The sequence below is a fragment of the Salvelinus alpinus genome, chromosome 9 (genome assembly GCF_045679555.1).
Source record: "Salvelinus alpinus chromosome 9, SLU_Salpinus.1, whole genome shotgun sequence".
NCBI lineage: Eukaryota > Metazoa > Chordata > Actinopteri > Salmoniformes > Salmonidae > Salvelinus > Salvelinus alpinus.
Window position 1 is genome coordinate 70,698,933 of NC_092094.1, and position 16,527 is coordinate 70,715,459.

General features: G+C 43.9%; 1 protein-coding gene across 1 annotated transcript; it reads right to left on the minus strand.

Moving 5' to 3' along the window:
* Positions 1-2,052: 2,052 nt before the first annotated feature.
* Positions 2,053-13,834, minus strand: LOC139530555 (YTH domain-containing family protein 2-like). Its single transcript, XM_071327074.1, has 6 exons — positions 13,633-13,834; positions 13,387-13,411; positions 11,960-12,036; positions 9,689-11,317; positions 7,279-7,347; positions 2,053-3,313 (listed from the first exon to the last, which is right to left on the minus strand). Exons 1-6 carry the CDS (start codon positions 13,657-13,659, stop codon positions 3,290-3,292), a joined length of 1,851 nt encoding a protein of 616 aa, XP_071183175.1. The 5' UTR covers positions 13,660-13,834; the 3' UTR covers positions 2,053-3,289.
* Between the last annotated feature and the right edge of the window lie 2,693 nt (positions 13,835-16,527).

The window sequence follows — 16,527 nt, forward strand, 5'->3', positions numbered from 1 at the left end:
CTATAGACGAAAGTCGGGGGAGGTGCATCTGCGACAGCCGAAAGTCGTCGTTATCCAACAGGAAGAATCAGACCATCATGGCAGTGTTGCCATTGTTTATACAAGTTTTCTTTATAATGTTGAAATTAACATCTCTCTAACCCCCTTATCAAACCTTCACAAACTGAAATTGTATGTGAAGATGTATGCGTAAAAACAGTCCACTTTCTCAATTTTCGAACAGAAATGGAGTGTGGTTTGGTGGTTCATCGTTGTGTCATTCTGGTCATGCTCGCCGCGACCGTAGTAGCTCGTTCAAGTACTTTATTAATTTTAAGATAAAAAAAAAAAGGTTCATGCAGACGACATGTAGGCACATCAGACAAATTTTATCCCCATAATACAACACACTTTAAAAGGCGGTGACCAACGAGTCACCGACATGACAAAACTGATTTGCTTGAACGTGCCCCCATTCTTAGCCTACAAAAAAATAATCAAGAAGTACCACTTTCCTAACGTATTATCATGCCGCGTTCATATGTTGGATAACTCGGGGCCGCGGAGTTAAAATGAACTAAAGTTATTAGCGTAGAGCTTCCTATTGGTTGATTCTGGTACCTCCCAAGTGGGAAACTCTGGATTTGACTCTTCCACCCAGGTTAGCAAGTCGGAAATGTCAGTTTCAAACATTACGTGAACACGGCACTACTGCGCTATGATTCCGTGGTAGCGAACCATTCACGTAAACTCATGAGATCAGGCGATTTGCGAGGCTAGTGAATATGCTCTTGTACACAATTTTCTTTTAACATAAACAAAGGCCGTGGTTACGGACCCTTCCAATTCAGATCTTATGACAAGTTATTTTACCAATAATTGGGCAAAAGATCTGAATTGGGCTGCTAAATAGGCTACATCAGGAAGTGTTAAAGGCTAGAAGCATAATTCGACCCGTGATCTGAATGGATGGGTCGGTGAGGTATCGCTCCTCTGACAAAGAGGAGTCTTGCTTTTCAGATTCATCACCAGTATGTGTTGAGGACACCTACATGATGGGACTCGCATTGAGAATACATTTAGTGACAATAGACAAAATATATATCAAAAATAATTGGTATGCAAAACCTATAAAAGGAAGATTACTTCACTGGAGGTACTTTGCAGTTGTTTTTTCCACAACAGAAAAAGTATCTAACACGTGTCAAATTCTTTCCACAGAGGGCTGGGTATTTGTGGGTTTTCACTCCACCCTTACTAATTAAAGGTCACTAATTAGTAAGGAACTCCCCTCACTTGGTTGTCTAGGTCTTAACCCACAGACACTCAGCCAGCCGAGGAATGAGTTTGACACCCCTGATCTTACACATAGGTTGGAGAGCACTTGGTCTTTAACCTTTTTGAACTGACATATGGGTCTTTAACACTGTCAGAATACTTTTCACATCATTTGAGTATGGTAATCATTGACCTAACATGTTTTGATAAGCAAGACCTCCAGCAGGCCAATGTTTTACAGGTCAAATCTGACAGATCAGTGATAACGTCAAGGTAAGACTGATTCATTCTCAGTGTTTGAAGTACTATAATTATGGCTAAATGAGATCTAATTTCAAGGGCCATAATGTGAGTGATGAGTTAAACGTTGCATACTGATGACCCCAAACAAAGTCCTACCGAGTGACCCTGCACTTAAGGGAACTCAAGATACGGAAAGCATGTTTCTCATGTCTGTGCTAATGCTATACGCCGGTTGTTTTACTAACATATTCAACAGCAAGACGGCATCATAAAATAAGCCTACATCTTCAGCATTGCCACTTACAAAAGCCAAATCTCCCTTAACTGAAATACCCAAAATGTAGGCTGAAATTCACTCCAATGCCTCCAGTTGAGTGACCCGAAATGTAGTTACAGATGCAGAGTTGAGCACAATGACAAGATCGCAACAAGTATGACAACAGCAGCACATAGAAAACACCTACCACTCAAGATTCTACTGGCCTAATACATGAACACTGCCCTCACCAAAACCCCCATAGCTTAGTTTCAAGAAGAGAAAATAGCAAGCTGGACTTTTGTGGAGCATCTTTATTATGCCACAGATAAAAGCCAGTCGTTTTTGAACGAGGAACTTATTTTTTTCCACCAACATTGACATTCTGCAAGGGTAGTGGTGGTGTTATGGTTGAGCAGCCAGCAGGGGAGGGGAAAGAGAAGAGGGGACATTGTGGATGGGATAAAGGTGGTTAGTGGTGCAAGAGGGGTGTTTGGGGTAGAATTAAGTGCGAGGGTATAGGGCTTAATTACCAAGTAATAAAACATTCATTTACCTTTAAATACAGAAAAAGGAAGCACACAGCATGACAAGCGCTTACAGTCAAACGAGGGGAACGCACATGTTCTTGCTGAGTATACCACATTTATTACTTTGAACTGATTAATAGAAAGAGTCGGGGCGAGGCCACTTTGTCAGCGTGGTCTTTAAGAAAACGGAAGGGGAGGAAGAAACAAAAATGGCAAGAGAAAAGCAACATTACTGAACAGGTCCAAGAAAGAGGACTGGAAACAGGGCCCGTTTTGTACAATTGTACACTATAAAATAATTATACAATGACCAAGGCTCTAAACGTAATAATGTTTTTACTTTCAATTCCCCCAAACCTTACCCCCCAAAAAACAGGGTCATCTCGAACATTCATTTCAGTTCTCCTTTTTTATGACAGAAGCATTGGAAACAAACTCCTTGCAGGGTGAGATGACAGTACCCACAACGACAAATATCCACTGAAGAGACCCCGTCTGCATCCTGATTGAATCCATTAATCTTCCACAGGATGGAGGGATTTACAAAGAAATTAAACAAATGGCCTGCCTTGACTTTCGGGCACTAATAGTAGCGTAGACACTAAACATTTCCACTAGAATTTTACGTAAGAAGAATTACAGACTTGCTCTCGGACTGTAAAAACAGATGATCATTGTTAAAAATAATAATAATATTATTATTTTTTAAAAGCATACCAGAAAAAAAGCATATGTAGTAGAATGGGGTTGGGTGGGGCAAAAGAGATTCACCTAAGGATGCTATGTATTATGTTGTAGTCCTATGAATAACAATTTCTTTTTCTTTTACTACAAGTTCGAAGTAAGTCTTTTAAAGTAAAAAGAAATCAAGAAAGTTTTCATTTAGTCGTTTTTTTTGTCCTTGGTTAATTTCCCCCTCCATTTTGCATTTCTTGAAAGATCTGAATGTGAGATGGAGTGGAAAGTGGGGGCTATTGCAGTCTTTTGCCCAAAGCAGTAACTGTTACTTGACACGTCCTTGGCGCTCCTGTGGGACACAGAGAAAACAAGAAGAGTTCAGTATGGGGACTCACATCAAAACACAACATACACTTCAGAGATTTAGGGCTTTTCAGAATGTTATAGATCATTCTGGCATGCACCAAAATCTATGTGCAGTGTATAGTGAAATGTTATTTTAAATATATAAAACTTTTATTTATTCAGGGGAGCCCAATTGAGACCATGGCCTCATTCCCAATGGCACCCCGAGTAAACATTTCCACAAACAGGGTGAAAATTAACATTACAAATAAAATACAAATTAAACAAAGCACAACTTCAACAAATACACTACAATCGAGAATGAATTCATTGAGGATTTGAGGTAACAGAGGCCTAAAAACTACCCTCGCAACACCAGGGAATCAAGATGCAAGGAATTTTGTAGGTTATTCCGACAATGGACGGCCCTAAAATTAAAGGATTTCCCTAAATTGGTCACAGAGGGACCTCAGAGTTAACCAAAGCGGGTTTGGTAGCTCATTTTTATAAGTTAGCAACGAAGTTAGGTACACTGAACAAAAATATTAAAACGCAACATGTAAAATGTTGGTCCCATTTTTCATGAGCTAAAATAAAAGATTTAAGATAATTTCAATATGCACCAAAACCTTATTGCTCTCAAATGTTCAGCACAAATTTGTTTACGTCGCTGTTAGTGAGCCATTCTTTGCCAAGATAATCAATCCACTTGACAGGTGTGGCATTTCAAGAAGCTGATTAACCTCAACAGGATTGGAGTCACCCCCCCCCCCCCCGCGCAGGACGGTTGAGCTAACGTAGGCTAATGTGATTAGCATGAGGTTGTAAGTAACATGAACATTTCCCAGGACATAGACATGTCTGATATGGGTAGAAAGCTTCAATTCTTGTTAATCTAACTGCACTGTCCAATTTACAGTAGCTATTACAATGAAAGAACACCATGCTATTGTATGAGGAGAGTGCACAGTTATGAACTTGAAAATGTATTAATAAACCAATTAGGCACATTTGGGCAGTCTTGATACAACATTTTGAATAGAAATACAATAGTTCATTGAATCAGTTTAAAACTGGACATACACTGCTTTCATCTAGTGGCCAAAATCTAAATTGCACCTAACCTGGAATAGATGGAACCAAAGCTAAAATTTGCTACATTAATTTAACTTTTCCACAAACTTCAAAGTGTATCCTTTCAAATGGAATCAAGAACATGCATATCCTTGTTCAGGCAATTAGATATGTCATTTTAGACAATAATAGTTTTTTTTTTTTTTTTTTTTTAAGGGTCCGATTCTTAAACCGTATGATCATTACACTGGCGCACCTTGTGCTGGGGACAATAAAAAGCCACTGTAAAATGTGCAGTTGTGTCATAATGCTACAGATGTCTCAATTAGAGGGAGTGTACAATTGGCATGCTGACTGAAGGAATGACTACCAGAGCCATTAACAGAGAACTGCATGATCTGAAACAGGGCTGAAAATGTCCCAGTTCTTCCATGGCCTGCATACTCAGACATGTCACCCATTGAGCATGTCTGGGATGCTCTGGATCTATGTGATCCAGTTCTCTCCAATATCCTGCAAATTCATGGGGGACAACATTCCACAATTAACAGCCTGATCAACTCTATGCGAAGGAGATGTCGCACTGCATGAGACAAATGGTGGTCACAGCAGATACTGACTGGTTGTTAAGGTATCTGGGAATACAGTCATATCTGTATTCACAGTTAAGTGAAATCCATAGATTAGGGCCTAATGACTGATTTCCTTATATGAACTGTAACTCAGTAAAATCATTGAAATTGTTGCAGGTTACATTTATATTCAGTATGTTCATGTACACAGCCCTGCTTGGCGGAAAGGATCGTCTAGACTCCAGAACAGGGGTCAACAAGGATCAGCCGCGGACCGTCTTTCTTGCGCGGATGGTCGGGTGCCGAAACAATGACAAATTATTTGTAGACTGCAAATGGACCGCAAGAAGCCCAAACCGATATAATATGTGAGTAAAACATACAAATTTCAAACCTTGCTTAAATTAGTATACGATCACGTGTCTTATGCGTGGGAATACTTTCTCCAAAATGTTTCAATTAGAGCTGACTTCCCAGTGTTCTTAGTCATGTCAAAAAAAATATGTGCTCAGAAAAATTTACCCATTTCAAGTCCGGATACTTTCCGAAGGCACTGTACGTATTCAGACACCTCGACTTAAAAAATGTTACGTTACAGACCCATTTTTATGTATTAAATAGTCTCCCCCCACCTCAAATCGACACACAATAACAGGTTTAGAAATATTTGCTAATTTATAAAAAATAAATAAACTGAAATTTCTCATTTACATAAGTATTCAGACCCTTTACTCAGTACTTGAAACACATTTGGCATGATTACAGCATTGAGTATTCTTGGGTATGATGTTACAAGCTTGCCACACCTGTATTTGTAGAGTTTCTCCCCTTCAGATCCTCTCAAGCTCTGTCAGGTTAGATGGGGAGCGTAGCTGCACAGCTATTTTCAGGTCTCTCCAGATGTTCGATCGGGTTCAAGTCCGGACTCAATTCCAGGCTCTGGCTGGGCCACTCAAAGACTTGCCCCGAAGCCACTCCTGTGTCGTCTTGGCTGTTGTCCTTTTGGAAGGTGAACCTTTGCCCCCCAGTCTGAGGTCCTGAGCGCTCTGGAGCAGGTTTTCAAAGATCTCTGTACATTGCTCCGTTCATCTTTGCCTCGATCCTGACTAGTCTCTCAGTCCTTGCAGCTGAAAAACATCCCCACAGCATAATGCTGCCACCACCACAATTCACCATAGGGATGGTGCCAGGTTTCCTCCAGACGTGACACTTGGCATTCAGGCCAAGGAGTTCAATCTTGGTTTCATCAGACCAGAGTATATTGTTTCTCATGGTCTGAGAATCCTTTAGTTGCCTTTTGGAAAACTCCAAGCGGGCTGTCATGTGCCTTTTACTGAGGAGTGGCTTCCGTCTGGCCACTACCATAAAGGCTTGATTGGTGGAGTGCTGCAGAGATGGTGGTCCTTCTGGAAGTTTCTCAAATCTCCTCAGAGGAGCTTGGTCAGTGACCATCGGGTTCATGGTCACCACCCTGACCAAAGCCATTCACCCCCGATTGCTCGGTTTGGCCATGCGGCCAGCTCTAGTAAGTGTCTTTGTGGATCCAAACTTCTTCCATTTAAGAATGATGGAGGCCACTGTGTTCTTGGGGACCTTCAATGCTGCAGACATATTTTGGTACCCTACCACCAATCTGCACCTCGACACAATCCTGTCTCGGAGCTCTACGGACAATTCCTTCGACCTCATGTCTTGGTTTTTGCTCTGACATGCACCGTCAACAAGGCATTGAAGTTTTTTTTATTTGTAATAAATTGGCTAAAAACCTGTTTTCGCATGGACATTATGGGGTATTGTGTAGATTACAGATTTTTAAAATTTGTATTTATTTAAACTATTTTAAAATAAGGCTTTAAAATAAAATGTGGGAGAAGTCAAGGGGTCTGAATACTTTCCGAAGGCACTGTACGCAAATAAATGACTGGTCATTGGTCAGAATAATCAGATTGATGTCATGTTGTGGGCCAAAAACACCATCCCAACTGAACAAGCTGAAATTCCAGGCGTTCTTTTCAAAAAGCTTAAACTGAAAAGGCATTATGATAATTTTCACAATTTCAGAGTGATATTTTGACCTCTGTGGAAATATCAGCAATAATAAGTCACTCTTATCCAGAGCGACTTACAGGAGCAATTAGGGTTAAGTGCCTTGCTCAAAGGCACAGACATCACCTAGTCAGCTCGGCGATTCAAACCAGCAACCTTTCGGTTACTGGCCCAACGCTCTTAACCACTAGGCTACCTGGCCTAATTAAGTATAAATCCATACAAAAAGGTTGGTCCAAGAGAACGAGGGGTAGGTGGGAGCGCTAGGGCATGTTACCTGAAGTCTGTAATGACTCCTGCTGGGGTTTGGGTTGCTGGGGTACGGCTCACTTCCCTGGATCTCCACCTGGTAACACAAAACATCCGGCTTTAGTTTGGAACAAAACAGGAAGGATGTGAGGCCTCAATCGATCTCAGGCATACATGCATCAACTTAACGAACTTAACGAAATGAGTCAACCATGATCGCTCTAAAACAATATTTTCTTTCATTGTTACGTTATACAGCAAGGATCATTCATCATTTGAGTTGTAGGTATATCACCTTCCTAGCGCACATGACTCTCAGCTCTACTCTGAAGCCGGAACCTAAGTGCGGGTTGATATTCCATCAATACCAGTCAGTAATCAGTGGTTATCACCAATCTGGATCAACATGTATGCCACAAAACTATGATTAACACGTATCTCTTGTTGTTCTAGATAAGTGGAAGCTATAGTTAATTCATTGATAAAATACCAGTTATACATTGATCTTTGACAACTAGTAAATATTGAGTCTTTTCCAAATATTTACAGGGGAGTTTCCCTGAGAAATACCCCCAGGTGCAGAGCAGTTTCCTCGCCGCAGTAAATGATGCAGACTGTTTTGCACACATAGCCTCAGTCATGCAATGTGAAGTTACTGATGGGAAAGGACTCTACACCTCAAGTTCCAAAATAAAATGTTATTAGAGGGAAGCATGATTTGTGTTTCAGCAAAATAAGCTTGAAGGAAACATACAAGGCAGAATGTAAATTTGCAACATATTGTTGCCACAGCAGACAGGACTGTCTAATATAACCCAATAACTAGGCCTATGTTTTGGTGTAAATAAAGTCGTATCCACATCTCAGACCTGACAAACAAGCACTGTAGTCACTATAAAAACAGGGTCAGTAATACAGAGTTACAGAACTACAGAGCGTACCCCTTTCTGACAATCTATTATGATATACACAGATGGGCAATGAGTCAGAAACTGAGCAAGCCTATAGGGCCGTCAGATTCAAATCTGTACCTCAAAACCAGTTCCTACTGCCCCCCCCCCCCATTCCTCCCTTCTAACCAGGGACTGATTTAGATATGGGACACCAGGTGGGTGCAATAAATGCCTAGGTAAAAAAGAAAAACTGTAGTAATCCAGACCTTGTAGGATAAGATTTGAATATGCCATCATCCTATTTACACAGCTTTTGATAACATGGCCTTCAATATATCATCTTCAAAACAAGTTGTTGCACGGCTGTGAGTGGAAGTCACCAACATTAGTACATTGAGCAAGCATTTGTTCCCAACATCACAAAGGATTAACATACATATTTGTATTTTCTTTTAATTGAACCTTTAACTTGGCATGTCAGTTAAGCACAAAATCTTATTTATAATATACGGCCTACCGCGGACCAATTGTGCGCCGGCGTATGGGACTACCAATCACAGCCGGATGTGATACAGCCTGGATTCGAACCAGGGACTGTAGTGACGCCTCTTGCACTGAGATGCAGTGCCATAGACCACTGCGCTACTCGGGAGCCCATGGCCATTTAGACTGAAGGGCCAATGTAAACATGCATTTCATATGTGAATAGAAGCCTTTGTAAGAAGACGGCGCATAATGAATATTCTAATTATTTTGGTTGTCACTAGAAAAGGTCAACAACAAAATGGATTTTGGTGGGCACAAGGGTGACTGCTGGCATTTAGGTTGACTAAATTTGGTTTACTTGATTCTTGCAAAAACCTTTCTGCTCCCCCTTTTAAAATGGTATATATGGATATAGTGGCCTTACTGGCCTAGAGCATTGGTTTGGTGAGCCAAGCATCTGAACCACTTCCTAAATAACTTCAGAAACCCCACCTCAAAGAGGGCATCATTTTCAACTGTAAATGCCTATGCAAAAGTAATCAATTCCAAATAACATTTGACACAACAAAAATGTGACATTGCTCATTGATTAAATATACCGAATTTGAAATATACATTCAATACCGACACTACTGATCAACACTAGTCAGCATTTATTGAATATATATAAAATTTACTGTATTTTGTTCATGGCATATCTACATTTTCTGTTGGAATGGCACATTGTAGGATTAACACATACATAACGACTGATGATCTACATCAACATAACGACTGATGATCTACATCAACATACCGACTGATGATCTACATCAACATAACGACTGATGATCTACATCAACATAACGACTGATGATCTACATCAACATAACGACTGATGATCTACATCAACATAACGACTGATGATCTACATCAACATAACGCCCAACAGATTTTTAGCTCTCCAGATGCTCTCAGAACCTTCACATACACACACAGCTCCCCATGCCCCCCCCCAATCACACAACCCAAGGTGTAGGCTTATTCATTTCCCCAGGTGGGTGGAGGGTAGGCCGTTACCTTTTTCACACACTCCTCCTCCTCCTGGCGCTTCTCGTAGTGGGAGAAGTCGTCGAAGATGGAGGTGGTGTGCTTGTAGCCGGCGATGATCTTCAGCACCTGCCGTGCCTTGTCCAGGGGCACCTCCTGCGTGTCCCGCGAGTTGGTCACTGGCTTGTTCTCATTGTTCTCCAGGCGGATGTGCCGTAGCTGGCTGTTGGGAACGTCCTTAACAAAGATCCAGCGCACGTCAAAGCGCCCCTTCCACTTGTCCTGCGACCACACACCGGCGCAGGTGTTGTAGTCCACGGGCGAGCGCATCTCCGCCACGCCGCAGAAGTGGCCACTGCCATTGACGCTGAAGAGCAGGTAGAGGGGGCCCTTAGCACCCAGCGAGCGGTAGGCGGCGTCCAGACGCTTGTTGCCGTGCTCTGTGCTACACCAGATGTTGTACTTGATGGAGCGGTGGATGTCGTCCTCTGAGTAGCTCTTGATGATGAACACACGCCCCTGCTTGGGGTTCCAGTCAAAGTCCTTGGGGTTGTAGTTGTTGACCAGGCGCAGCTTCTCCAGCACCGGGTGGGGCTCCGAAGGTACCGGCACCCCGCCCACGCCAGAGTTGGGGGGAGACTGCCCCACCCCGCCATCCCCAAAGCCGTTAGCGCGGTTCCGTGGAGGGACCCAGCGAGTGGGCTGAGTGGTGGGTGGGGGGCCCTGGGAGACCTGCAGCTGCCCCCCCATGCCCTGCTGCCCGTTCGGGGGGAACTGGTGTTGCCCAAGCTGGGCCAAAGGGGCCACCAACTGTCCGTTGCTGAGCTGTAGTTGTGGGGTCCCTCCGGCCATGGTGCCAGGCTGAGGGGAGGCCTGGTTGGGCGGCTGCCCATTGCTGGGGATAGGCGCATGCTGTGGGGTGGACGCTTTAGGCAGGTTCCCCTTGTTGTCCCAAGTGCCGATGTCCATGTTGTGTTTGATGGGCGGAGGGGGCAGGTTGGTACCCGCTATGCCCCCTTTGGTTTTCAGCTTGGGCTGAGGCTTGGCAGGCTTGCCAGCAATGTCTGCCCAGGATGCGGGTTTGGCAGGGGCAATGGGGGGCAGTGGCATGCTGGGAGCTCCACCAGACACCTGGCTGTGGCCCAGGGGTCCCCCGGGGAGGCCGGAGCCCACGACCTTGGGCGCCCCCATGTCCCCAGCACCACCGCCAATCTTAAGTCCCGCCAAGCTGTCCAAGCTGTTCATGCCGGGGGCTTTGTTGAGGGGCTCGTTCTGGGTGAAGGGGGACTGTCCGTCGATCATGGCACCCCCTAGCGAGCTGGGCGCGTAGGCGTAGCTGCTGCTGTAGCCAGAGCTCTGCGTGGACTGTCCCTGAGAGCTGTTGTTGCCCCAGGCCGAGAAGTCGATGCCACTGGGGAAGAAGTTAAAGCCATGCTGGCCCAGGAAGGGATTACTGCCCAGCGGGCCGGGTTGGCTGAACATGGCGTCGGGCAGGAAGTGGTGCTCCCCGTTGCTCAGCTGTCCATACGAGGCCAGGTAAGGCATGGGGGGGTCGCCGCCGGTGGACCATGTTGCCTCATTCAGGGAGTACGAGAATCCTATGGAAGGGCTGTAGTAACTTGGCATGTAGGAGTCTGACATGGCCGTATACGCATTGCTCTGGGAAGAGAAGAACACTAGTTAGACTGCTGACTGTATTTCAATCATCACATCCTTTTCTGAATCTCCCTCAGCCTCTGTCGCTCCCTAGACTAGGACAACTGGCAATTTTCACACCAGTGAACTGCTTTATGAAGAGAAAGTGGCATTGCTACGCAACAAAAGGATGCAGCATTCCTTTGACTGGAGGAATACAGGCTCCATTATTTCCATTGTGGCCCACTTTTCTGGGAAGTGCCCACTCTACTGAGGGGCACCCAATGATGGATGCCAACCGAGGCAGTTACGACAAGATGAACGGCAGTTTAATTATGAATTGGAATTCTAGGAAAGCAAATGGACTACGTAGTAAACCAGGAGAGAAGACTCTTCATGCGCTAAATGCCCTGGATTGGACATATGATGAATTGCAACAGTATAAAAGTAATTTACTGTAAAGCTATACAGCAAAATATCACTGTTTTGCATGCTTACCATCGTAATCTATGAGTCATACAGCTTGTTGATCACCCTGATAATTTCCATTAAAACTGAGGCGGTTTTAAAATGTTACTTGAACAAACGCTATGAATAAGGCAGCCTAAGCAGACAAATGTTAGGAGCAGTGTGTGGCCTAGTAAAACTGATAGAAGTGGTACTCACCTGTCTGGCCTGAGTGTTCAGGTAAGGCTCAAACTCATCATTCAAAGTATCCTTTAGGGTCACAGCTCCGTTTTGCACTGGAAAAGAGTAGGCAGCAATGTAAGACATCTGGATATATCGGTTTGCATGAGGTGGAAATAGTTACAACTAGTCATAGGCCTACATATTTGTGGCTGGTGGTGAGTAGGACGACAATAAGAATCAGGAAGTCCTTACATTTAATAATACATCTCTAGTATGGCACAACTTTAGTTCACTGCCACAAATTGCACAATATGCTGTTTTAATGCACTAAAATGGGTAGCATTGGATTGGTTGAGTTGGACAACAGTTGTCTTTCATGTTGGCTAGACCTATAGCTACTGTCCCACCTTTAAAACAAGTAACTGTAGGCCACAGGCATCGGGTTGTATCAGGTGCTGCGGTATATGTTAGATATAGAATCTGCCAAAAAATAACGTAACTGCAGGACTATCGCTACATGCGAAACGGCCTGTTTATTACAGTGAATCAGTTGCATAAGTATCTTGACAGCCACCAATGGGAATGGAAAAAGGCGATGAGGTGCTGCTGTACTATACGGTTTCTAGCTGCACTTTTGGACGAACAAACTCAATCGATTGGTATTTAACATCAGTGATCGGGGTCATGACATAACTTTTACTTGTGTCCGACGTGTGTCAGTTCGTCCTGACATGAGCAGAATCTGAAAACGAACAGCCAAACTGGAAAACAGGTCTGGCTAGTAAACAAAGTTGCCTCAAAATATTGAACTAAAACATTAAAGCGTAATGGTTATTGTGAAAATAGCCAAGTTACTGGTACGGTGAGAACAGCATGCTCGAAGACGTGTCATTGGCAGGCAATTCATGCTTATGTTCACGAGCGCGAAGAATCCTTTAAATCGCGTGGTTAGCCAGCTAGCGTTAAGGAACTACATGGAACAACCGGTTTAGTTTACGTGAAATGTTCCAATTAAGGTAGTCGCTAGCGTTTAACCAACGCTCAAGTTAGCCACTAACTAGCTGTCTGACTTGAGAAATGTATAGCGAGCTAGTTTGCAAATGTAGAGTAATCCCAGTTAGGTAGCACAATCTAACTACCAAGCTAGCCAGACTAACTAGCGAGCGTTAAAGCTAGCGCTGACGGATTTCCTCAAAATACAAACTTGTGTATTAGCACAACTGACAGTAAATTTAATAAAACTAAAGGATTAGCTAAGCAAGTACTACCAACTTATCGGAAATTTGTTCACATGTCCAATCAACTATAGAAGCGAAATTGGCACTTTGGTGATAGTGGCCTGCTATCTGGCTGGCTAGCGAGCTATCATCACATTTGCACACGCAGAAAAGGGTTTCCGTACACACCACACGAAAAAGATCCGCATACAGAGCCAGCAAACTTGTCATGTTACGATGACTTACCTTTGTTTCCTTGGCCTTTCGGTCTCTGGATTGGGTCCAGGTGATTCATGAAGGTTTGATTTATGAGAAGAGAGGAAGGGAAAAATAAATGAAGAAATGTATATTCACCAGTCAGTCCTTTAGCAGGTGGTCAGGCCTACTGCACTACAGAGAGTCACTGCCTCTGGAACACGCTAACGTTATCCTAACTAGCTACGTCTCGATGGAAATTTGTCTCGTAAATATTCAGAAAGTGACTCTCTTTACCTGTTCAAGAAGGCTGCTGGCTGACATGTCTTTCTCCCTGGAGCCTTTTGTATTTTAATTCGTTTTTAATTTAAGTGGGAGGGTATATGAAATGTCTATTTGAGAGTTAGCCAAGTGCCCCTGTCTCTCTACAGAGCTTAGAATCTACACAATGGCGGGCTGCAGCTCTCAGCGCTGAGCGACATCTCAACATGGCTGAGAGGCCGGGTTTTTCGATAGCGTTTATTTATGACGAATATGCGCCCCTCAACGGCATGGAGGAACTATATTATGCAGGTAGACTTTTAAAATAGGCTTTTGGAAATATTGTTATAATACAGTCCTGCCCAAAAGTTTTGAGAATGACACAAATATAAATTTTCAAGGTTTGCTGCTTCAGTAACTTTAGATATTTTTGTCAGATGTTACTATGGAATACTGAAGTATATTTACAAGCATTTCATAAGTGTTAAAGGCTTTTATTGACAATTACATGAAGTTGATGCAAAGAGTCAATATTTGCAGTGTTGACCCTTCTTTTTCAAGACGTCTGCAATCCGCCCTGGCATGCTGTCAATTAACTTCTGGGCCACATCCTGACTGATGGCAGCCCATTCTTGCATAATCAATGCTTGGAGTTTGTCAGAATTTGTGGGTTTTTGTTTGTCAACCCGCCTCTTGAGGATTGACCACAAGTTCTCAATGGGATTAAGGTCTGGGGAGTTTCCTGGCCATGGACCCAAAATATCAATGTTTTGTTCCCCGAGCCACTTAGCTATCACTTTTGCCTTATGGCAAGGTGGTCCATCATGCTGGAAAAGGCATTGTTTGTCACCAAACTGTTCCTGGATGGTTGGGAGAAGTTGCTCTCGGAGGATGTGTTGGTACCATTCTTTATTCATGGCTGTGTTCTTAGGCAAAATTGTGAGTGAGCCCACTCCCTTGGCTGAGAAGCAACCCCACACATGAATGGTCTCAGGATGCTTAACTGTTGGCATGACACAGGACTGATGGTAGCGCTCACCTTGTCTTCTCCAGACAAGCTTTTTTCCGGATGCCCCAAACAATCGGAAAGGGGATTCATCAGAGAAAATTACTTTACCCCAGTCCTCAGCATTCCAATCCCTGTACATTTAGCAGAATATCAGTCTGTCCCTGATGTTTTTCCTGGAGAGAAGTTGCTTCTTTGCTACCCTTCTTGACACCAGGCCATCCTCCAAAAGTCTTCACCTCACAGATGCAGATGCACTCACACCTGCCTGCTGCCATTCCTGAGCAAGCTCTGTACTGGTGGTGCCCCGATCCCGCAGCTGAATCAACTTTAGGAGACGGTCCTGGCGCTTGCTGGACTTTCTTGGGCACTCTGAAGCCTTCTTCACAACAATTGAACCGCTCTCCTTGAAGTTCTTGATGATATGATAAATGGTTGATTTAGGTGCAATCTTACTGGCAGCAATATCCTTGCCTGTGAAGCCCTTTTTGTGCAAAGCAATGATGACTGCCCGTGTTTCCTTGCAGGTAACCATGGTTGACAGAGGAAGAACAATGATTCCAAGCACCACCCTCCTTTTGAAGCTTCCAGTCTCTTATTCGAACTCAATCAGCATGACAGCGTGATCTCCAGCCTTGTCCTCATCAACACTCGCACCTGTGTTAACGAGAGAATCACTGACATGATGTCAGCTGGTCCTTTTGTGGCAGGGCTGAAATGCAGTGGAAATGTTTTTGGGGATTCAGTTCATTTGCATGGCGAAGAGGGACTTTGCAATTAATTGCAGTTCATCTGATCACGCTTCATAACATTCTGGAGTATATGCAAATTGCCATCATACAAACTGAGGCAGCAGACTTTGTGAAAATTTATATTTGTGTCATTCTCAAAACTTTTGACCACGACTGTAGATAAAGGGAAATTGTTTTAAATTAGGAATGTATATTGATTTAGGCCTACATTTCCCACACATAACATAGAATGTATATATATATATTTTTTCTTTTTCTTTTAGAAAATGTCATTCATACAGTCTTAATCAATCAAATGTATTTATAAAGCCCTTTTTACATCAGCCGATGTCACAAAATGCTCTACAGAAACCCAGCCTAAAACCCCAAACAGAAAGCAATGCAGATGTAGAAGCACGTCGGCTAGGAATAACTCCCTAGAAAGGCAGGAACCCAGGAAGAAACCCAGAGAGGGACCAGGCTCTGAGGGGTAGCCAGTCCTCTTCTGGCTGTGCCGGGTTGAGATTATAACAGTACATGGCCAAGATGTTCAAACGTTCATAGATGACCAGCAGGGTCAAATTATCACAGTGCTTGTAGAGGGTGCAACAGGTCAGCACCTCAGGAGTAAATGTCAGTTGGCTTTTCATAGCCGAGCATTCAGAGTTCGAGACAGCAGGTAGAGAGAGAGAGTCGAAAACAGCAGGTCCGGGACAAGGTAGCACGTCCGGTGAACAGGTCAGGGTTCCAAAGCCACAGGCTGAACAGTTGAAACTGGAGTAGCAGCACGACCAGGTGGACTGGGGACAGCAAGGAGTCATCAGGCCAGGTAGTACTGAGGCATGGTCCCAGGGCTCAGGTCCTCCGGGAGGGAGAGGGAGAGAGAGAATTAGAGGGAGCATACTTAAATTCACACAGGACACCGGGTAAGACAGGATAAATACTCCAGACATAACAGACAGCCCCCCGACACAAACTATTGCAGCATATATACTGGAGGCTGAGACAGGAGGGGTCGGGAGACACTGTGGCCCCACCCGACGATACCCCAGACAGGGCCAACCAGGCAGGATATAACCCCACCCACTTTGCCAAAGCACAGCCCCCACACCACTAGAGGGATATCTTCAAACCACCAACTTATTACCCTGAGACAAGGCTGAGTATAGCCCATGATGATCTCCTCCACGGCAC